This window comes from Coregonus lavaretus (assembly GCF_964263955.1).
Source record: "Coregonus lavaretus genome assembly, contig: HAP1_SCAFFOLD_728, whole genome shotgun sequence".
Taxonomy (NCBI): Eukaryota; Metazoa; Chordata; class Actinopteri; order Salmoniformes; family Salmonidae; genus Coregonus; species Coregonus lavaretus.
The window spans coordinates 225,165-248,506 of record NW_028160568.1 but is presented as its reverse complement, the minus strand read 5'-3'; the positions used below and the strand labels follow the sequence as shown (position 1 = coordinate 248,506).

The following is a 23,342-nucleotide window of genomic DNA, read 5'->3' as shown; positions in this document are numbered from 1 at the left end:
ACTATTCCCTCTGTAGTGCAGTGCTGTTGACCAAAGACCAAAATGGGCCCTGGTGCACTACACAGGGTACAGCTCGGCATTTGGGACACACCGTAGTGATCGACATTTTACCGGTATGAATGGAATAGGACTTACGGGCGAGCTCTGTGCTTCTTTTAACAATATCATCAACATTGGCCTCCGCCTTTTTCTATTGGGAGGCATGGTGTCAGTTAGTACATCACAGTGCAGGAGGTCTACGGCATTACACTGCAGACAGACATGTAGTACACGCTTCATCATAAATCATCAAGTTTGTTTAATTCTTTCAAAATCACCTCCTTTTTCCTGACAATAACCTCCCGCTGTTCCTCCAGCTCTTCCTCCTCCTGCCGTTCCACAGCTGGCTCATGAGGCTTCTGGATAATCGTTTTCTTCTCTGGTTTGGGGTTCTGTTGTGGTTGTCGTTTAGCAATACAAGAAGCCGTAGAGATGAAGCAGCTACTCATATCCAACTCCTGTATGGAGACAGATCCAAGATGGAGGAGCAGTTACACACTAGAAGCAGCTACTCATATCCAACTGCTGTATGGAGACAGATCCAAGATGGAGGAGCAGTTACACACTAGAAGCAGCTACTCATATCCAACTGCTGTATGGAGACAGATCCAAGATGGAGGAGCAGTTACACACTAGAAGCAGCTACTCATATCCAACTGCTGTATGGAGACAGATCCAAGATGGAGGAGCAGTTACACACTAGAAGCAGCTACTCATATCCAACTGCTGTATGGAGACAGATCCAAGATGGAGGAGCGGTTACACACTAGAAGCAGCTACTCATATCCAACTGCTGTATGGAGACAGATCCAAGATGGAGGAGCAGTTACACACTAGAAGCAGCTACTCATATCCAACTGCTGTATGGAGACAGATCCAAGATGGAGTAACTAGTAGACAGACGGTTCAAACGCACGTCAGGAACGTACTGCTCTAAGGGGAATTTAATTTGATGGAACTATTAGATGCAATTTTCTAAGTGAAATTACAGTTATATAGAATTGTGAAGAATTGAACAAATACACAGAGTTGTATGAGCTGGTTACTTCCTTTCAGAGCGTTAATGACATATCAGAGCGTCACAACATGCGTTAATGAGTTTCCGTGCACTCCTCTTACCGTGACCACATCTGTGGAGGACAATTCAAACACTAAACAGCTGATTACTATAAAGCACAGAAGCAGAATCTATAGAAAGGGACTTGGAACCTCTTACCCTGGCAATTTGACTGGTAAACGCAAGAGTACAGTCCATAAAGCTCTCAGTCTACCCATTATGCCATCATTGACTTGAATGGGGAGGCCCGTTCAATAGATTATATTTCTATGACTATAGCTACCTTCACTATAAGCAGGGTGCACTGTACAATTAAAATGCAGTGAGGGAAAAAAGTATTTGATCCCCTGCTGATTTTGTACGTTTGCCCACTGACAAAGACATGATCAGTCTATAATTTTAATGGTAGGTTTATTTGAACAGTGAGAGACAGAATAACAACAAAAAAAATCCAGAAAGACGCGTCAAAAATGTTATAAATTGATTTGCATTTTAATGAGGGAAATAAGTATTTGACCCCCTCTCAATCAGAAAGATTTCTGGCTCTCAGGTGTCTTTTATATAGGTAACGAGCTGAGATTAGGAGCACACTGTTAAAGGGAGTGCTCCTAATCTCAGTTTGTTACCTGTATAAAAGACACCTGTCCACAGAAGCAATCAATCAATCAGATTCTCCACCATGGCCAAGACCAAAGAGCTCTCCAAGGATGTCAGGGACAAGATTGTAGACCTACACAAGGCTGGAATGGGCTACAAGACCATCGCCAAGCAGCTTGGTGAGAAGGTGACAACAGTTGGTGCGATTATTCGCAAATGGAAGAAACACAAAATAACTGTCAATCTCCCTTGGCCTGGGGCTCCATGCAAGATCTCACCTCGTGGAGTTGCAATGATCATGAGAACGGTGAGGAATCAGCCCAGAACTACACGGGAGGATCTTGTCAATGATCTCAAGGCAGCTGGGACCATAGTCACCAAGAAAACAATTGGTAACACACTACTCTGTGAAGGACTGAAATCCTGCAGTGCCCGCAAGGTCCCCCTGCTCAAGAAAGCACATATACAGGGCCGTCTGAAGTTTGCCAATGAACATCTGAATGATTCAGAGGAGAACTGGGTGAAAGTGTTGTGGTCAGATGAGACCAAAATTGAGCTCTTTGGCATCAATTCAACTCGCCGTGTTTGGAGGAGGAGGAATGCTGCCTATGACCCCAAGAACACCATCCCCACTGTCAAACATGGAGGTGGAAACATTATGCTTTGGGGGTGTATTTCTGCTAAGGGGACAGGACAACTTCACCGCATCAAAGGAACGATGGACGGGGTCATGTACCGTCAAATCTTGGGTGAGAACCTCCTTCCCTCAGCCAGGGCATTGAAAATGGGTCGTGGATGGGTACTCCAGCATGACAATGACCCAAAACACACGGCCAAGGCAACAAAGGAGTGGCTCGAGAAGAAGCACATTAAGGTCCTGGAGTGGCCTAGCCAGTCTCCAGACCTTAATCCCATAGAAAATCTGTGGAGGGAGCTGAAGGTTCGAGTTGCCAAACGTCAGCCCCGAAACCTTAATGACTTGGAGAAGATCTGCAAAGAGGAATGGGACCAAATCCCTCCTGAGATGTGTGCAAACCTGGTGGCCAACTACAAGAAACGTCTGACCTCTGTGATTGCCAACAAGGGTTTTGCCACCAAGTACTAAGTCATGTTTTGCAGAGGGGTCAAATACTTACTTCCCTCATTAAAATGCAAATCAATTTATAACATTTTTGACATGTGTTTTTCTGGAGTTTTTTGTTGTTATTCTGTCTCTCACTGTTCAAATAAACCTACCATTAAAATTATAGACTGATCATGTCTTTGTCAGTGGGCAAACGTACAAAATCAGCAGGGGATCGAATACTTTTTTCCCTCACTGTACAGGAGCTAAACAATCAAACCTCTTGCCTCCCTGGCTAAGCCCTAGTCGCTCACCTCCTCCTGGTGCCTGGCTAACCTCTTGCCTCCCTGGCTAAGCCCTAGTCGCTCACCTCCTCCTGGTGCCTGGCCAACCTCTTGCCTCCCTGGCTAAGCCCTAGTCGCTCACCTCCTCCTGGTGCCTGGCTAACCTCTTGCCTCCCTGGCTAAGCCCTAGTCACTCACCTCCTGGTGCTCATTACTGCTACCACAGTTCTCCTCCAAAGGAGGAGGTGAATCCTGCGCCTCCTGCTGCCTGCTGCCACCAGGTCCCAGACCAAGGCTCTCCTCCGTAAACTTCTTCTCCTCCCGCTCTCTTTCAATGTTTATATCACCTCCCTGATTCTCTGAGCGGCTGGACCTCCCTGGCCCTGGCCCCTGATTCTCTGAGGGGATGGACCTCCCTGGCCCTGGCCTCTGATTCTCTGAGCGGTTGGACCTCCCTGGCCCTGGCCCCTGATTCTCTGAGCGGCTGGACCTCCCTGGCCCTGGCCCCTGATTCTCTGAGGGGATGGACCTCCCTGGCCCTGGCCCCTGATTCTCTGAGCGGATGGACCTCCCTGGCCCTGGCCTCTGATTCTCTGAGGGGATGGACCTCCCTGGCCCTGGCCTCTGATTCTCTGAGCGGCTGGACCTCCCTGGCCCTGGCCCCTGATTCTCTGAGGGGATGGACCTCCCTGGCCCTGGCCCCTGATTCTCTGAGCGGATGGACCTCCCTGGCCCTGGCCTCTGATTCTCTGAGGGGATGGACCTCCCTGGCCCTGGCCTCTGATTCTCTGAGCGGCTGGACCTCCCTGGCCCCTGATTCTCTGAGGGAATGGACCTCCCTGGCCCCTGATTCTCTGAGGGGATAGACCTCCCTGGCCCTGGCCCCTGATTCTCTGAGGGGATGGACCTCCCTGGCCCTGGCCCCTGATTCTCTGAGCGGCTGGACCTCCCTGGCCCTGGCCCCTGATTCTCTGAGGGGCTGGACCTCCCTGGCCCTGGCCCCTGATTCTCTGAGGGGCTGGACCTCCCTGGCCCCTGATTCTCTGAGCGGCTGGACCTCCCTGGCCCCTGATTCTCTGAGGGGCTGGACCTCCCTGGCCCCTGATTCTCTGAGGGGATGGACCTGCCTGGCCCCTGATTCTCTGAGGGGATGGACCTCCCTGGCCCTGGCCCCTGATTCTCTGAGCGGCTGGACCTCCCTGGCCCTGGCCCCTGATTCTCTGAGGGGCTGGACCTCCCTGGCCCTGGCCCCTGATTCTCTGAGGGGATGGACCTCCCTGGCCCTGGCCCCTGATTCTCTGAGCGGCTGGACCTCCCTGGCCCTGGCCCCTGATTCTCTGAGCGGCTGGACCTCCCTGGCCCTGGCCCCTGATTCTCTGAGGGGCTGGACCTCCCTGGCCCCTGATTCTCTGAGGGGCTGGACCTCCCTGGCCCTGGCTCCTGATTCTCTGAGGGGCTGGACCTCCCTGGCCCTGGCTCCTGATTCTCTGAGGGGCTGGACCTCCCTGGCTCCTCCTAGAGGCAAATAAGGCAAATATGTTCAGTGTACAAATGCATATACAAGATAACAGGGGCTGCATCCGAAAAAGGACCCCATTCACTATAAAGTGCACTACTTTTGGCCAGGGCCCTATAGCGCACTATATAGGGAATAGGGTGCCATTTGGAATACACTAATTTCCCTGCATTCGGTAAGTATTCAGACCTCTGCTTTTTCCACATTTCGTTACATTACGGAGACTTATTCTAAAATGGATTAAATTGTTTTTTCCCCCCTCATCGATCTACACACAATACCCCATAATGACAAAGCAAAAACAGGTCTTTAGAAATGTTTTGCTAATTTATTAAATAAATAAAAAACTCCCAGTCCCTGCCGCTGAAAAACATCCCACAGCATGATGCTGCCACCACCATGCTTCACCGTGGAGATGGTGCCAGGTTTCCTCCAGACGTGACGCTTGGCATTCAGGCCAAAGAGTTCAATCTTGGTTTCATCAGACCAGAGAATCTTGTTTCTCATGGTCTGAGAGTCCTTTAGGTGTCTTTTGGCAAACTCCAAGCGGGCTGTCATGTGCCTTTTACTGAGGAGTGGCTTCCGTCTGGCCACTACCATAAAGTCCTGATTGGTGGAATGCTGCAGAGATGGTTGTCCTTCTGGAAGGTTCTCCACAGAGGAACTCTGGAGCTCTGTCAGAGTGACCATCGGGTTCTTGGTCACCTCCCTGACCAAGGCCCTTCTCCCCCGATTGCTCAGTTTAGCCGGGCGGCCAGTCTTGGTGGTTCCAAACTTCTTCCATTTAAGAATGATGGAGGCCACTGTGTTCTTGGGGACCTTCAATGCTGCAGACATTTTTTGGTTCCCTTCCCCAGATCTGTGCTTCGACACGATCCTGTCTCAGTGCTCTACAGCAATTCCTTCGGCCTCATGGCTTGTTTTTTACTCTGACATGCACTGTCAACTGTGGGGCCTTTCCAAATCATGTCCAATCAATTGAATTTACCACAGGTGGACTCCAATCAAGTTGTAGAAACATCTCAAGGATGATCAATGGAAACAGGAAGCCCCTGAGCTCAATTTCGAGTCTCATAGCAAAGGGTCTGAATACTTATGTAAATAAGGTATGTTTTTTATTTTTAATATACATTTGCAAAAACGTCTAAAAAGCTGTTTTCGCTTTGTCATTATGGGGTATTACGTGTAGATTGATGAAGAACATTTTTTATTAAATCCATTTTAGAATAAGGCTGTAACGTAACAAAATGTGTAGAAAGTCAACGGGTCTGAATACTTTCCGAATGAACTGTATTATATTTCCCTATAATAGCGCACTCCTTTTGACCAGAGCCCAATGGGCTACATTAGGAAATAGGGCGTCAAGCCCAGACTTTATACAAGTGGTGAAAGTGGAACATAAAACTTACAGGCTCCTTTTCTTTCCCTGCACGTTTCCTCTCCTTCTGTCGCTGTGGGGGGGGGGGGGGGGGGGGGGGGGTAAGAACAGAGAGAAATACCTGCATTAGAACAACAGGTGGTTTCCCCTGGAGGGCGAAGAGCATGTGTACCAAATGCCACCCTTTTCTCTATACACACACACTATGGGCATGAGGCCAAAAATTCAACACTTCATAGGGAATAGGATGTAATTTGGGATGAAACACATGATTACTGCTTGACCCTGTTTGGCTACTGCTGTCACCACACACAGACGGTGCAGTAGGATCGGGGAGGATTTTCATATCGTCATACCGTCCTTCTCTCATATACATTATTACCCCTTAGGGGGCACCAACAAAACACTAAAAAGCCTATTGGGTATCTATTGCCAGAACACTAATGAAATTAGCACAAGTAACAGTTGAAATGAAGAACGCGATCTGCTTTATCGCCGAACGTATTGCACAAGTTGACAGCAGGTATTCATTTAAAAAGTGGCTACAAATATTTAAAATGTATTGAAAAACTTAAAATAAATAGTTTAAAACAGCATTGAAAAAAGCATCATGTGGTTATTTCCAAATACCGCCCAAGCCTACAATACAGACAGAGACAATACAGACAGGACAGGACAGACAGGACAGGACAGACAGGACAGGACAGACAGGACAGGACAGACAGAGACAGACAGGACAGGACAGACAGGACAGGACAGACAGGACAGGACAGACAGAGACAGACAGGACAGGACAGAGACAGACAGGACAGGACAGACAGGACAGGACAGACAGAGACAGACAGGACAGGACAGACAGAGACAATACAGACAGGACAGGACAGACAGAGACAGGACAGACAGGACAGGACAGACAGAGACAGACAGAGACAGACAGGACAGGACAGACAGGACAGACAGAGACAATACAGACAGGACAGACAGAGACAGGACAGACAGGACAGACAGGACAGGACAGACAGGACAGACAGGACAGGACAGACAGGACAAGACAGGACAGACAGGACAGGACAGACAGGACAGGACAGACAGGACAGGACAGACAGGACAGGACAGACAGGACAGGACAGGACAGACAGGACAGACAGGACAGGACAAGACAGAGACAGGACAGACAGGACAGACAGAGACAGGACAGACAGGACAGAGACAGGACAGGACAGAGACAGGACAGACAGGACAGGCAGGACAGACAGGACAGACAGGACAAGACAGGACAGACAGAGACAGGACAGACAGGACAGAGACAGGACAGAGACAGGACAGGACAGACAGAGACAAGACAGACAGGACAGGACAGCCCATCACTACAGACTAGGATTAACATGGTAACTGGGATCATCCCTGGAACACTTTATATTTCCTGAAAAGAATAGAACTGACAAGACCCGGGAAATCAAACCTTTTCCCCATGTTTCAGGCCCTCACTCAGGCCCTCACTCAGGCCCTAACCCTAACCCTCACTCAGGCCCTAACCCTAACCCTCACTCAGGCCCTAACCCTAACCCTCACTCAGGCCCTAACCCTAACCCTCACTCAGGCCCTAACCCTAACCCTCACTCAGGCCCTAACCCTAACCCTCACTCAGGCCCTAACCCTAACCCTCACTCAGGCCCTAACCCTAACCCTCACTCAGGCCCTAACCCTAACCCTCACTCAGGCCCTCACTCAGGCCCTAACCCTAACCCTCACTCAGGCCCTAACCCTAACCCTCACTCAGGCCCTGACTCAGGCCCTCACCACCATGCGTAGTATCAAACAGGTTGTCCATGAAGCCTTTAGCCTGTAAACAACAGCAAATCAGCTCCAAGAGATTTTAATTTTGGAAATCTGTTCCAAAGTACAGCAGTATGTGGACACTCCTTCAAATTAGTGGATTCGGCTAATCCAGCCACACCCGTTGCTGACAGGTGTATAAAATCGAGCACACAGCCATGCAATCTCCATAGACAAACATTGGCAGTAGAATGGCCCGTACTGAAGAGCTCAATGACTTTCAACGTGGCACCGTCATAGGATGCCACCTTTCCAACAAGTCAGTTCATCAAATTTCTGCCCTGCTAGAGCTGCCCCGGTCAACTGTAAGTGCTGTTATTGTGAAGTGGAAACGTCTAGGAGCAACAACGGCTCAGCTGCGAAGTGGTAGGCCACACAAGCTCACAGAACCGGACCTCTGAGTGCTGAAGCGTGTAAGAATCGTCTGCCCTCGGTTGCAACACTCACTACCGAGTTCCAAACTGCCTCTGGAAGCAACGTCAGCACAAGAACTGTTCGTCTGGAGCTTCATGAAATGGGTTTCCATTGCCGAGCAGCCGCACACAAGCCTAAGATCACCATGCGCAATGCCAAGTGTGGGCTGGAGTGGTGTAAAGCTCGCCACCATTGGACTCTGGAGCAGTGGAAACGCGTTCTCTGGAGTGATGAATCAAGCTTCACCATCTGACAGTCCGATGGACGAATCTGGGTTTGGCGGATGCCAGGAGAACGCTACCTGCCCAAATGCATAGTGCCAACTGTAAAGTTTGGTGGAGGAGGAATTAGGGCTGACCCCATTTAGTCGACTGGTCGATTGTTTGGTCCATAGGCTGTTGGTCGACCAAGATTTATTTAGTAGAGCAGTCACTTTAGAGAATATGGCAGTACGTCCAACCGGCCTCACAACTTCAGACCATGTGTAACCACGCCAGCCCAGGACCTCCACTTCCTGCTTCTTCACCTGCAGGATCGTCTGAGACCAGCCACCCAGACAGCTGATGAAACTGAGGAGTATTTCTGTCTGTAATAATGCCCTTTTGTGGGGGAAAAACTCATTCTGATTGGCTGGTCCTGGCTCCCCAGTGGGTGGGCCTATGCCCAGTCACATAAAATCCATTGATTAGGGCCTAATGAATTGATATCAATTGACTGACTTCCTGACATGAACTGTAACTCAATAAAATAGTTGAAATTGTTGCGTTTATATTTTTGTTCAGTAGAGTTGATAATGCCTGCTATAAAAGAACGTACGACTCTTAGAGCTGTCATTGTGAATCTTCACAAAATTGATATGCAATCCACTACATAGGAATCGGTCACTAACCAGGATTCCCTCCAACCTTGTAATGCCAGTAAAGTATATGTTGATTAAAAATAAAGGTCACGAAAGGCCTGATTGAAACAGAAAATTTGTCAGTAAACTTTCAAAATGTCGACAAAACACAAGGTGGGATCCTTTTGTGTATAAAATGTATTATGCAAGAAATGGCGGTGGAAACATTTATGCGCAAATATTGATATAATAACCATAATTTCAAAGTAAACTTGGGAGTCACTGGTGTGAGGTCCTCCCACTACGACTCATTGGAAACCATGCAGTTTATTAGACTAATGAAATAAATGATGATGAACTTCACAGGGTGGTGAGAGTGCACGGTGAGGAGCTTGATGCTCCTTTGCAATAAATATCGAGGGTCTTATTCCGGTGACATGATGATCGATGCTTGGCTGCAGTTTGACAAATATAAATAATCTCATTGTCCATAATGATCTCATGTAGGCTATATAGAGTGCAGGTGCAAACCAGAGTGGGCACATTACACGCTGTAACTAGTGATGGGGAAAATATACAAAAAAAGTAGATATTTACATATCGGGATATTATATTAGACGATATATTGTATAGTTTTGACAATATCGCAATATTATTTAATGCGCAAATTGTCTGTAACATGCACCAAAACTCCTGTCTTTCTCCTTCATAGCTTGATCTCCATTCTTTAAATAGGGAGCCAATTTGTTTTAAGCACTTTAATTTCTATGACTGATTAAAACTCGTTTTCTCACGTCTCCATCTGGTCCCACTGCGGCAGACATGAGCAATATGTTTGGAACATCGAATCGCCATAAAAAAAAAAAAATCACAGTATTGAATCGCAATACATATCATATCGGCACCAAAGTATCGTGATAATATCGCATCGTGAGGTCCCTGGCAAATCCCAGTCCTAGCTATAAAACGCAAAACATTTGTGACTAAACCATCAGTAGAGTTTAAAATGTGACGGAAACCCATTTAACTATTAAAACATGTCAATTGGATGGAAAACTAGCTACAGATATGAAGTCTTAACAATTAAAAATCCAAAAAAATCACATTGTATGATTTTTAAGTAATTAATTTGCATTTTATTTTATTTAATTCAGAGAGGCATGAGAGAAAATTCAGATCTTCTCCTGTCCTGTCCCAATCCCACTGAAACCCCAAAATCCTGATTCCTGTCTCGCATGAAAATTCATATCTTTATTCTGTAATCCATAGTTTGTATTATCAAAGCATGTATCTCGCCTACGCATGTCAAAACACTGCTATAACATTTCCCCTGCTTCTCTGCGTTGTCTCGTATTGCTGCCGATATGAGAGCGTCGGCAGAGAATGTGTGATGAACAAACAGTATGAGTAGATATGGATAACAGAGTTACTCCCCCGTTAAGATACCTTGATATTGGGGCCTCCCGAGCGGCGCAGCGGTCTAAGGCACTGCATCACAGTGCTTGAGGCGTCACTACAGACCCGGGTTCGATCCCAGGCCGTGTCACAACCGGCCGTGACCGGGAGTCCCATAGGCCGGCGCACAATTGGCCCAGCGTCGTCTGGGTTAGGGGAGGGTTTTGGCCAGGGGTGCTTTACTTGTCTCATCGCGCTCTAGCGACTCCTTGAGGCGGGCCGGGCGCCTGCAGGCTGACTTCAGTCGCCAGTTGAACGGTGTTTCCTCCATTGGTGCAGCTGGCTTCCTGGTTAAGTGAGCGGGCGTTAAGAAGCACGGTTTGGCGGGTCATGTTTCGGAGGACGCATGACTTGACCTTCGCCTCTCCCGAGCCCGTTGGGGAATTGCAGCGATGTGACAAGATCGTAATTGGGTAGGAAAAGGGGGTTAAAAAATAAAAGATACCTTGATATTTCTAATATTTCCACTCTTCAACCCATTACTCATGAGCTGATCTGCTATCTGTATAATCAACTAGATTTTGCCAAATATAGGAGATATTCTGTCATTCGTTGGAGGTTATCTAGCAAGTTTAGCAACTTTTGACTTTTGTTTGACAGCCGTTACAAAGTTAGAATAATTTGACAACGCTATACTCAGAGTGCTCTGTGCATCCGGAGCGTGCTCTGTCGAAATGCGCTGCCGATCAAAGATAGTTACTATCATTACTAAATATCAGTTTAATTTGCTGTGAAATCTTGACATAGCGGCACAGCCAAGCCAACCAGGTGGCACAGCGCCCCTCTTATTTGGGGAGAACCCTGGCATAGTGACCAGATCTTGGTTTTAAAACACTTTAAAAACGGGCACTTCCGATTGATGCGGTACTTTCCAGGACTCTCTGGATAAATATGCATTATTCCCGGTATTGAAACGTGGTAGATTTTCAGGAAAAATATTAATCCCTACGACAGACACTACAGACAGACTATAGATAGACAGACATACACTACAGACACACACTACACAGACAGACAGACAGACACTACAGACACAGACATACACACTACAGACAGACATGACAGACAGACACACTACAGACAGACAGACAGACTCTACAGACAGAGACAGACAGAGAAAGACACTACAGACCGAGACAGACAGAGACAGACAGACACTACAGACAGAGACAGACACACTACAGACGGAGACAGACACAATACAGACAGACACTACAGACAGACTATAGATAGACAGACATACACTACAGACAGAGACACTACAGACAGAGACACACTACAGACAGACAGACACCACAGACAGACACCACAGACAGACAGACTACAGACACTACAGACAGACACACTACAGACAGAGACAGACAGACAGACAGAGACACTACAGACAGACTACAGACAAACACTACAGACAGAGACAGACACGACAGACAGAGACAGACAGACACGACAGACAGAGACAGACAGAGACACTACAGACAGACAGACACTACAGACAGACAGACACTACAGACAGAGACAGACAGACAGAGACAGACAGACACTACAGACACTACAGACAGAGACAGACACACTACAGACAGAGACAGCAACACTACAGACAGAGACACACTACAGACAGACATACACTATAGACAGACACCACAGACAGACACATACACACTACAGACAGAGACAGACACTACAGACAGAGACAAACACTACAGACAGAGACAGACACTACATACAGAGACAGACAGACACTACAGACAGAGACAGACACGACAGACAGACAGAGACAGACACTAGACAGACACTAAAGACAGAGACAGACAGACACTAGACAGAGACAGACACACTACAGACAGAGACACACACTACAGACAGAGACAGACACACTACAGACAGAGACAGACACACTACAGACAGAGACACACACTACAGACAGAGACATACACACTACAGACAGAGACAGCAACACTACAGACAGAGACAGCAACACTACAGACAGAGACACTACAGACAGAGACACACACTACAGACAGAGACAGACACTACATACAGAGACAGACAGACACTACAGACAGAGACAGACACTAGACAGACACTACAGACAGAGACAGACAGACACTAGACAGAGACAGACACACTACAGACAGAGACACACACTACAGACAGAGACATACACACTACAGACAGAGACAGCAACACTACAGACAGAGACAGCAACACTACAGACAGAGAAACACTACAGACAGACGGACACGACAGTCAGAGACACTACAGACAGAGACAGCAACACTACAGACAGAGACAGCAACACTACAGACAGAGACAGCAACACTACAGACAGAGACAGACAAACTAGAGACAGGCAGACACTACAGACAGGAGACAGACACGACAGACAGAGACAGACACTACAGACAGAGACAGACACGACAGACAGACAGAGACAGACACTAGACAGACACTACAGAGACAGACAGACACTAGACAGACAGAGACAGACAGAGACAGACAGACACTACAGACAGAGACAGACAGACAGACACACTACAGACAGAGACAGACACACTACAGACAGAGACAGACACACTACAGACAGAGACAGACACACTACAGACAGAGACAGACACTACAGACAGACAGAGACACTACAGACAGACTATAGATAGACAGACACACATACACTACAGACAGACAGACAGACACGACATACACTACAGACAGACTACAGAGACAGACAGACTCTACAGACAGAGACAGACAGACTCTACAGACACGACAGACAGATAGAGACACTACAGACACACTACAGACAGAGACAGACAGACACACTACAGACAGACAGACAGACAGACTACAGACACTACAGACAGAGACAGACAGACACAGACACACTACAGACAGAGACAGACAGATACAGACAGAGACAGACACTACAGACAGAGACACTACAGACAGACACAGACACACTACAGACAGAGACAGACAGAGACAGACACTACAGACAGAGACACTACAGACAGAGACACTACAGACAGACAGACAGACAGACACTACAGACAGACAGACACTACAGACACTACAGACAGACACACTACAGACAGAGACAGACACACTACAGACAGAGACAGACAAACTAGAGACAGGCAGACACTACAGACAGGAGACAGACACTACAGACACTACAGACAGAGACAGACACTACAGACAGACAGACAGAGACAGACACTACAGACAGACAGAGAAGACACTACAGACAGACAGAGACAGACACACTACAGACAGAGACAGACACACTACAGACAGAGACAGACACACTACAGACAGAGACAGACACACTACAGACAGGCAGACACTACAGACAGGAGACAGACAGAGACAGACACTACAGACAGAGACACTACAGACAGACAGACAGAGACAGACACTACAGACAGACAGAGACAGACACTACAGACAGACAGAGACAGACACACTACAGACAGAGACAGACACACTACAGACAGGAGACAGACACACTACAGACAGGCAGACACTACAGACAGGAGACAGACACTACAGACAGAGACACACTACAGACAGAGACTACAGACAGAGACAGACACTACAGACAGACAGAGACAGACACTACAGACAGACAGAGACACACACTACCTACAGACAGAGACACACTACAGACAGAGACACACTACAGACAGAGACAGACACTACAGACAGACAGAGACAGACACACTACAGACAGAGACAGACACACTACAGACAGAGACAGACACACTACAGACAGGCAGACAGACAGACACTACAGACAGAGACAGACACTACAGACAGAGACAGACACTACAGACAGACAGAGACACTACAGGCAGACTACAGACAGACAGAGACACACTACAGACAGAGACACACTACAGACAGAGACAGACACACTACAGACAGAGACACACTACAGACAGAGACACACTACAGACAGAGACTACAGACAGAGACTAACCATCTTTTTAAGTCTTTTCTTTTCTGCTTTTTCTTTCAGTTTGTTCTCTTCTTCTATAAGTTCTCTGGCGTTTTTTTCAGCTTCCTAAAAAGGAAAGTTATTCTCAGTAAAAACGTCCTCTTCATGCTGAATGTAATACAAAATGATGTGATTGACTGAAAAAGTTGTTTGGCATCTTACCTCAGGAGTGAGTTGTCTTATACGTGGGTGGGGGGTTAATGATTTCTTTGGGACACTATGCCCTAAAAAATTCTGTGCAAATCCGCAATAGGCTTTATTATTTTTCAGCTTTCTGTCATCATAATAGTCTTCGTCATCGTCAACATAGTCAATCATGGGGTTGACAAAATCAAGACCTGGAAATCAAACATAGGGTGAAATGCATGGCAATGGACAGCAATAATACATATCTGCTGATTAACTAAAGCAGTCTTTCCCAATCCTGGCCCTGGGCACCCAAAGGGGCAAATCCTGGCCCTGGGCACCCAAAGGGGCAAATCCTGGCCCTGGGCACCCAAAGGGGCAAATCCTGGCCCTGGGCACCCAAAGGGGCAAATCCTGGCCCTGGGCACCCAAAGGGGCAAATCCTGGCCCTGGGGTCCCAAAGGGGCAAATCCTGGTCCTGGGGTCCCAAAGGGGTGCACATTTCTGTCCTTAGTAGCACTATACAGGTGATTCAAAAAATCTACTCATCATCAAGCTGTGTAAAGCTAGCGAAAAAACTAAAATGTGTACCAATTGCGGTCCCCAGGACCAGGATTGGGAAATGCTGAACTAAATCAATAAATGGTACCGTGTAATGACAATTCACATTAGGACCACATCTTTACAAGGCAGACATGTAGATCCCTCATCTGGCCTTTCAGTAGGCCTCCGTCCCAAATGGCACCCTATTCCCTATGTAGTACACTACTTTTGACCAGGGCCCATATGGATCTGGTCAAAAGTAGTGCACTACATAGGGAATAGTGTGTTATTTGGAACACATCTCTGAGTTCACCTGAACTTGAACTGGCTATCATACAGCATATGACCTAATCAGACTTGAATCATCCAAAGATTTCCAAACAAAAATATGACTTGCTAAACAGTATTTCTTACCAATCTGGCATATATAGGGAACAAGGTACCATTCTGGACTGTATGTTCTTACCAAACATGCCAGAGTTGAACAAATCCATAAAGGTGTGTTTAGTGTCTCGTCCACTTATCAGATCCACCAAAGCTTCCTGTCGGTGAGAGAGAGAGAGAGATTAAAGTAGATTTACTGGGAACCATGAGGCTATATAGCTAACTAACTATATACTGCCGCACTTATCATTGGAGCAGAAGGCAAACATGAATCTGATCTGTCATGCATCAGATTTAGATTCTAGTCATTTAGCAGACGCTCTTATCCAGAGCGACTTACAGTTAGTGAGTGCATACATTATTTTTCTCCATACTGGCACCCCGTGGGAATCGAACCCACAACCCTGGCGTTGCAAGCGCCATGCTCTACCAACTGAACTACAGGAGGCATGTACTCACTCGCTCACACACACACACACACACACACACACACACACTCGCTCACACACACACACACACACACACACACACACACTCGCTCACACACACACACACACACACACACACACACACACACACACACACTACTCACGTGGGTTTGCAAAATGTGTGGGTTTTCCTGAATGATGACATGGTCTGATGAAGTGAAGAGAAAATATAATCAGAGACAGGGTAAGTTACCTCATGTCTATGTGCGAATCTTTGACAACAAATGGCATAGCTAGCTAATTATGTTCAGAATGACATCAATTTCCTATTAATGTGTGTGGTTGATGGTGACCTGTGTTGCCACCTGCTCCTACACGCTGGTGCACATGCTGAAGAAAACAGAAGCTGAAGTTTGCCAACTTAATACGGTTACCTCAAATTCAGCAGTGGCTAACTGGCTAACGTTGGCGTTATATAGCTAGCTACCTTTCCTTGGTTACGCGACGAGACTGACACATTTCAAGCTAGCTCATCTCGATCTTACCTGGTTTCCAATCTCTCTTTCTAATGTTAGACATTTTATTTGACTAATTTGTGGTGCTTGGTTCGACAGAAAAGGACTTCTCTGAAACTCAACGTCTTCCTTGTTTCTCCTTTCCGGGTTTACGTGACGCCCAGACACGCCTGCGTAGTTTAACTCGCTACCTTCATCCTCCACTGCTCTGAAGGGAATCCAAACTAGCCTCACATATGAACGCCAGAGGTCGTCACTAGTTACCCCAGCCACAAAGTCATAAACCCCGCCTATTTCTAGAATGTATCTTCTTAAAATGTGACGTTAAACCTAACCTTAACCACACTGCTAACCTTATGCCTTACATTAAGACAAAAAGCTAATTTTAGTCTTCATACAGTTTTACGATATATCCAATTTGAACTTTGTGACTGTGGTAACTGGTGGAAACCAGTCAGAGTGGAAGAAACATAATTGGCCTACATAATTGACCTTATGCCAAATCCATTCATCTGTGGTTACTTCTGTTTCCTAAATTGCAGCCAATTAAAGAGTTGCAAATTGTTTCTATAGCTCAGTTTCCATCCAACTGGCGACCGATTTTCATAAGAATATTCTAAAATCCGCATTTTTACAACACGGGTAGGTAGGTAACAACACATCTGCCACGCTGATCCTCAACACGGGGGCCCCTCAGGGGTGCGTGCTCAGTCGCCTCCTGTACTCCCTGTTCACCCATGACTGCATGGCCAAACACGACTCCAACACCATCATTAAGTTAACCGACGACACGATTGTGGTAGGCCTGATCACCGACAACGATGAGACAGCCTATAGGGAGGAGGTCAGAGATCTGGCAGTGTGGTGCCAGGATAACAACCTCTCCCTCAACGTCAGCAAGACAAAGGAGCTGATCGTTGACTACAGGAAAAGGAGGGCCGAACACGTCCCAATTCACATCGACAGGGCTGTAGTGGAGCAGGTCGAGAGTTTCAAGTTCCTTGGTGTCCACATCACCAACAAACTATCATGGTCCAAATAAACCAAGACAGTCGTGAAGAGGGCACGACAAAGCCTATTCCCCATCAGGAGACTGAAAAGATTAGGCATGGGTCCCCAGGTCCTCAAAAAATTCTACAGCTGCTCCATCGTGAGCATCCTGACTGGTTGCATCACCGCCTGGTTTGCAACTGCTCGTCATCTGACCGTAAGGCGCTACAGAGGGTAGTGCGTACGGCCCAGTACATTACTGGGGCCGAGCTTCCTGCCATCCAGGACCTCTATACCAGGTGGTGTCAGAGAAAGGCCCTAAAAATGGTCAAAGGCTCCAGCAACCCAAGTCATTGACTGTTCCCTCTGCTACCACACGACAAGCAGTACCGGAGCGCCAAGTCTAGGTCCAAAAGGCTCCTTAACAGCTTCTACCCCCAAGCCATAAGACTGCTGAACAATTAATCAAATGGCTACCTGGACTATTTGTATTGACCCCCTTTTTTTTTTTACGTTGCTGCTACTTGCTGTTTATTATCTATGTATAGTCACTTTACCCCTACCTACATGTACATATTACCTCGACCAACCTGTACCCCCGCACATTGACTCGGTACCGGTACCCCCTCTATATAGCCTCGTTATTGTTATTTTATTGTTACTTTTATACTTTAGTTTATTTAATACATATTTTCTTAACTCTTATTTTCTTAAAACTGCATTGTTGGTTAAGGGCTTGTCAGCATTTCTACACCTGCTGTATTCGGCGCATGTGACAAATAAAATGTGATTTTATTATTTGTATTTGTCAAACTGCAGCCAATCATCGATTATCATGTCACCACAATAATGCCGCGTTCACATGCTAATCGGGTGTCAGAACTTGGAAACTCAGACATTTATGACATGCTGATTCGTTGAACGTGGCACGTGTATAACTACAACCAGATAGCAAGTTGGGCATTTCAGAGTTTCCTAGTTCCGACTAGCATGTGAACGCGGCATAAAACCCTCGATATTTATTGGAAAGGACGGAGCGTCAAACGCATCACCTTGCACTTTCACCACGCTGTGCAGTTCATATTATATTTCATCTGTAGACTCATAAACTGCACGCTTTCCCGACGAGTCATAGTGGGAGGAGCACAGCATGCTGGGAGATCTCAGACTGAGGATAAGGAAGGAACTAGAGGAAGTACACGAGCCGTGATAAATTCCAACCATCTCCTGTGATTACCTTCAGTTAGCGTTCTTTGTTTTATCCAAGGCCAGTGTACATCGTTCAGAAATTTGAGTTCATATTTCCTACAATTCATGTGTTGTGGACGCACTTCTTTGTTATGCTAGTTAGCGTTTTTACCGCGAGCTAGCAACTGTAAGCTTGCTGACCCTGTTTGTCATCTAATTTCAGACATTTAGCATTTCAGGGTCTAGTCTTATATGGACTGTGGTTATATGGATGTATGCTGTTTAGATTATGTGGGTATTTTGTTAGCAATTAGCCTTGTGGATGCATTATACATTCAAGTTCATGCAGTTGTGTGAGGATGATGGTGCTGTGTAGTTGCACTCCTCTGATCATTCATTAGTGAAGTCACAGTCATGTTGTTAGGTTGTATTGCCCTTGTGCAGCAGATAACCTATTGTAGCCATATTATTTATAGCTTATGTAATTGGAGGTTGTATTAAGCCTGTACCTGCCATTTACTATTGTATATCATTTTCCCTTTTTCAGAACCACACACAAACTCTTGGTTAACACAATTGTGCCATTACTGCTCTTTGAATCAGCGTAAATTAAACAACCTCAACTGGAATCATACCGGTCTGTCATCTGTGCCATTACAAGCACCTGGGAGAGAACACATAGAGCTAAGTACAACCCTACATAATATACAGTCCACCAAGTCCTCAACTACCTGGCCTCCTGTACTCAGTTGGTAGAGCATGGTGTTTGCAACGCCAGGGTTGTGGGTTCGTTTCCCACGGGGGGCCAGTATGAAAATGTATGCACTCACCTACTGTAAGTCGCTCTGGATAAGAGCGTCTGCTAAATGACTAAAATGTAAAATTGTTATATCAATATGTGCGCATAAAAGCGTTTCCATCGACATTTCTCGCATAATTCATTTTACTAGGGGGTAGATCAGCTTAATATTGCAGATCGATTGTAACACCCACATACATGCATACATACACATACAGTGGGAAGAACAAGTATTTGATACACTGCCGATTTTGTAGGTTTTCCTACTTACAAAGCATGTAGAGGTCTGTAATTTTTATCATAGGTACACTTCAACTGTGAGAGACGGAATCTAAAACAAAAATCCAGAAAATCACATTGTATGATTTTTAAGTAATGAATTTGCATTTTAGTGCATGACATAAGTATTTGATCACCTACCAACCAGTAAGAATTCTGTCTCTCACAGACGTGTTAGTTTTTCTTTAAGAAGCCCTCCTGTTCTCCACTCATTACCTGTATTAACTGCACCCGTTTGAACTCGTTACCTGTATAAAAGACACCTGTCCACACACTCAATCAAACAGACTCCAACCTCTCCACAATGGCCAAGTCCAGAGAGCTGTGTAAGGACATCAGGGATAAAATTGTAGACCTGCATAAGGCTGGGATGGGCTACAGGACAATAGGCAAGCAGCTTGGTGAGAAGGCAACAACTGTTGGTGCAATTATTAGAAAATGGAAGAAGTTCAAGATGACGCTCAATCAGCCTCGGTCTGGGGCTCCATGCAAGATGTCACCTCGTGGGGCATCAATGATCATGAGAAAGGTGAGGGATCAGCCCAGAACTACACGGCAGGGGCGGCAGGTAGCTTAGTGGGTAAGAGCGTTGTGCCAGTAACCGAAAGGTCGCTGGTTCTAATCCCCGAGCCGACTAGGTGAAAAATCTGTCGATGTGCCCTTGAGCAAGGCACTTAACCCTAATTGCTCCTGTAAGTCGCTCTGGATAAGAGCGTCTGCTAAATGACTAAAATGTAATGTAAATGTAAATGGTCAATGACCTGAAGAGAGCTGGGACCACAGTCTCAAAGAAAACCATTAGTAACACACTACGCCATCATGGATTAAAATCCTGCAGCGCACGCAAGGTCCCCCTGCTCAAGCCAGCGCATGTTCAGGCCCTTCTGAAGTTTGCCAATGACCATCTGGATGATCCAGAGGAGGAATGGGAGAAGGTTCATGTGGTCTGATGAGACAAAAATAGAGCTTTTTGGTCTAAACTCCACTCGCCGTGTTTGGAGGAAGAAGAAGGATGAGTACAACCCCAAGAACACCATCCCAACCGTGAAGCATGGAGGTGGAAACATCATTCTTTGGGGATGCTTTTCTGCAAAGGGGACAGGACGACTGCACCGTATTGAGGGGAGGATGGATGGGGCCATGTATCGCGAGATCTTGGCCAACAACCTCCTTCCCTCAGTAAGAGCATTGAAGATGGGTCGTGGCTAGGTCTTCCCGCATGACAATGACCCGAAACACACAGCCAGGGCAACTAAGGAGTGGCTCCGTAAGAAGCATCTCAAGGTCCTGGAGTGGCCTAGCCAGTCTCCAGACCTGAACCCAATAGAAAATCTTTGGAGGGAGCTGAAAGTCCGTATTGCCCAGCGACAGACCCGAAACCTGAAGGATCTGGAGAAGGTCTGTATGGAGGAGTGGGCCAAAATCCCTGCTGCAGTGTGTGCAAACCTGGTCAAGACCTACAGGAAACGTATGATCTCTGTAATTGCAAACAAAGGTTTCTGTACCAAATATTAAGTTCTGTTTTTCTGATGTATCAAATACTTATGTCATGCAATAAAATGCAAATTAATTACTTAAAAATCATACAATGTGATTTTCTGGATTTTTGTTTTAGATTCCGTCTCTCACAGTTGAAGTGTACCTATGATAAAAATTACAGACCTCTACATGCTTTGTAAGTAGGAAAACCTGCAAAATCGGCAGTGTATCAAATACTTGTTCTCCCTACTGTATGCCCCTTTGGCTGTAGTGGCCTGTATGCAGCCGGCATCTCAGCAGCTGTCTTCTCAGGTGAGTTCTGTGGCTCTGGCCTCGCAATCTGCTTCGAGACTCGGCAGAGGCCGGATCGATGGTGAGGCATATATCTGTAACCAAAGACTTTGTGTTAAGCCAGTGTGTTAATGTATGCGGATGACTCAACACTACAGTTGAAGTCGGAAGTTTACATACACCTTAGCCAAATACATTTAAACTCAGTTTTTCACAATTCCTGACATTTAATCCTAGTAAAAATTCCCTGTCTTAGGTCAGTTAGGATCACCACTTTATTTTAAGAATGTGAAATGTCAGAATAATAGTAGAGAGAATTATTTATTTAAGCTTTTATTTATTTCATCACATTCCCAGTGGGTCAGAAGTTTACATACACTCAATTAGTATTTGGTAGCATTGCCTTTAAATTGTTTAACTTGGGTCAAACTTTTCGGGTAGCCTTCCACAAGCTTCCCACAATAAGTTGTGAATTTTGGCCCATTCCTCCTGACAGAGCTGGTGTAACTGAGTCAGGTTTGTAGGTCTCCTTGCTCGCACACGCTTTTTCAGTTCTACCAACAACTTTTCTATAGGATTGAGGTCAGGGCGTTGTGATGGCCACTCCAATACCTTGACTTTGTTGTCCTTAAGCCATTTTGCCACAACTTTGGAAGTATGCTTGGGGTCATTGTCCATTTGGAAGATCCATTTGCGACCAAGCTTTAACTTCCTGACTGATGTCTTGAGATGTTGCTTCAATATATCCACATAATTTTCCTTCCTCACGATGCCATCTATTTTGTGAAGTGCACCAGTCCCTCCTGCAGCAAAGCACCCCCACAGCATGATGCTGCCACCCCCGTGCTTCACGGTTGGGATGGTGTTCTTCGGCTTGCAAGCAGCCCCCTTTTTCCTCCAAACATAACGATGGTCATTATGGCCAAACAGTTCTATTTTTGTTTCATCAGACCAGAGGACATTTCTCCAAAGACTACGATATTTGACCCCATGTGCAGTTGCAAACCGTAGTCTGGCTTTTTTATGGCGGTTTTGGAGCAGTGGCTTCTTCCTTGCTGAGCGGCCATTCAGGTTAGGTCGATATAGGACTCGTTTTACTGTGGATATAGATACTTTTGTACCTGTTTCCTCCAGCATCTTCACAAGGTCCTCTGCTGTTGTTCTGGGATTGATTTGCACTTTTCGCACCAAAGTACATTCATCTCTAGGAGACAGAACGCGTCTCCTTCCTGAGCAGTATGACGGCTGCGTGGTCCCATGGTGTTTATACTTGTGTACTATTGTTTGTACAGATGAACGTGGTACCTTCAGGCGTTTGGAAATTGCTCCCTAGGATGAACCAGACATGTGGAGGTCTACAATTTATTTTCTGAGGTCTTGGCTGATTTCTTTTGATTTTCCCATGATGTCAAGCAAAGAGGCACTGACTTTGAAAAAATGAAGGTAGGTCTTGAAATACATCCACAGGTACACCTCCAATTGACTCAAATGATGTCAATTAGTCTATCAGAAGCTTCTAAAGCCATGACATCATTTTCTGGAATTTTCCAAGCTGTTTAAAGGCACAGTCAACTTAGTGTATGTAAACTTCTGACCCACTGGAATTGTGATACAGTGAATTATAAGTGAAATAATCTGTCTGTAAACAATTGTTGGAAAAATTACTTGTCATGCACAAAGTAGATGTCCTAACCGACTTGCCATAACTATAGTTTGTTCACAAGACATGTGTGGAGTGGTTGAAAAACGAGTTTTAGTGACTCCAACCTAAGTGTATGTAAACTTCCGACTTCAACTGTATACATGTCAGCTACCACAGCGACTGAAATGACTGCAACACTTAACAAAG

The 23,342-nt window shown here is 46.1% G+C and overlaps 1 protein-coding gene across 1 annotated transcript in view; it reads right to left on the bottom strand.

Moving 5' to 3' along the window:
• Nucleotides 1–16,620, bottom strand: part of LOC311121669 (uncharacterized protein) — a gene marked incomplete at its 3' end in the record, with an annotated part of 30,389 nt that extends 13,769 nt beyond the window's left edge. Inside the window, exons 1-9 of the mRNA XM_084196127.1 lie at nt 16,498–16,620; nt 16,117–16,160; nt 15,607–15,682; nt 14,634–14,809; nt 14,454–14,537; nt 5,966–6,007; nt 3,239–4,555; nt 318–497; nt 136–190 (exon numbers count right to left, since the gene is read on the bottom strand). Of these exons, the coding sequence (XP_084052253.1) occupies nt 136–190; nt 318–497; nt 3,239–4,555; nt 5,966–6,007; nt 14,454–14,537; nt 14,634–14,809; nt 15,607–15,682; nt 16,117–16,160; nt 16,498–16,531 (2,008 nt within the window). The remainder of the gene's footprint in view (nt 1–135; nt 191–317; nt 498–3,238; nt 4,556–5,965; nt 6,008–14,453; nt 14,538–14,633; nt 14,810–15,606; nt 15,683–16,116; nt 16,161–16,497) is intronic.
• Between the last annotated feature and the right edge of the window lie 6,722 nt (nt 16,621–23,342).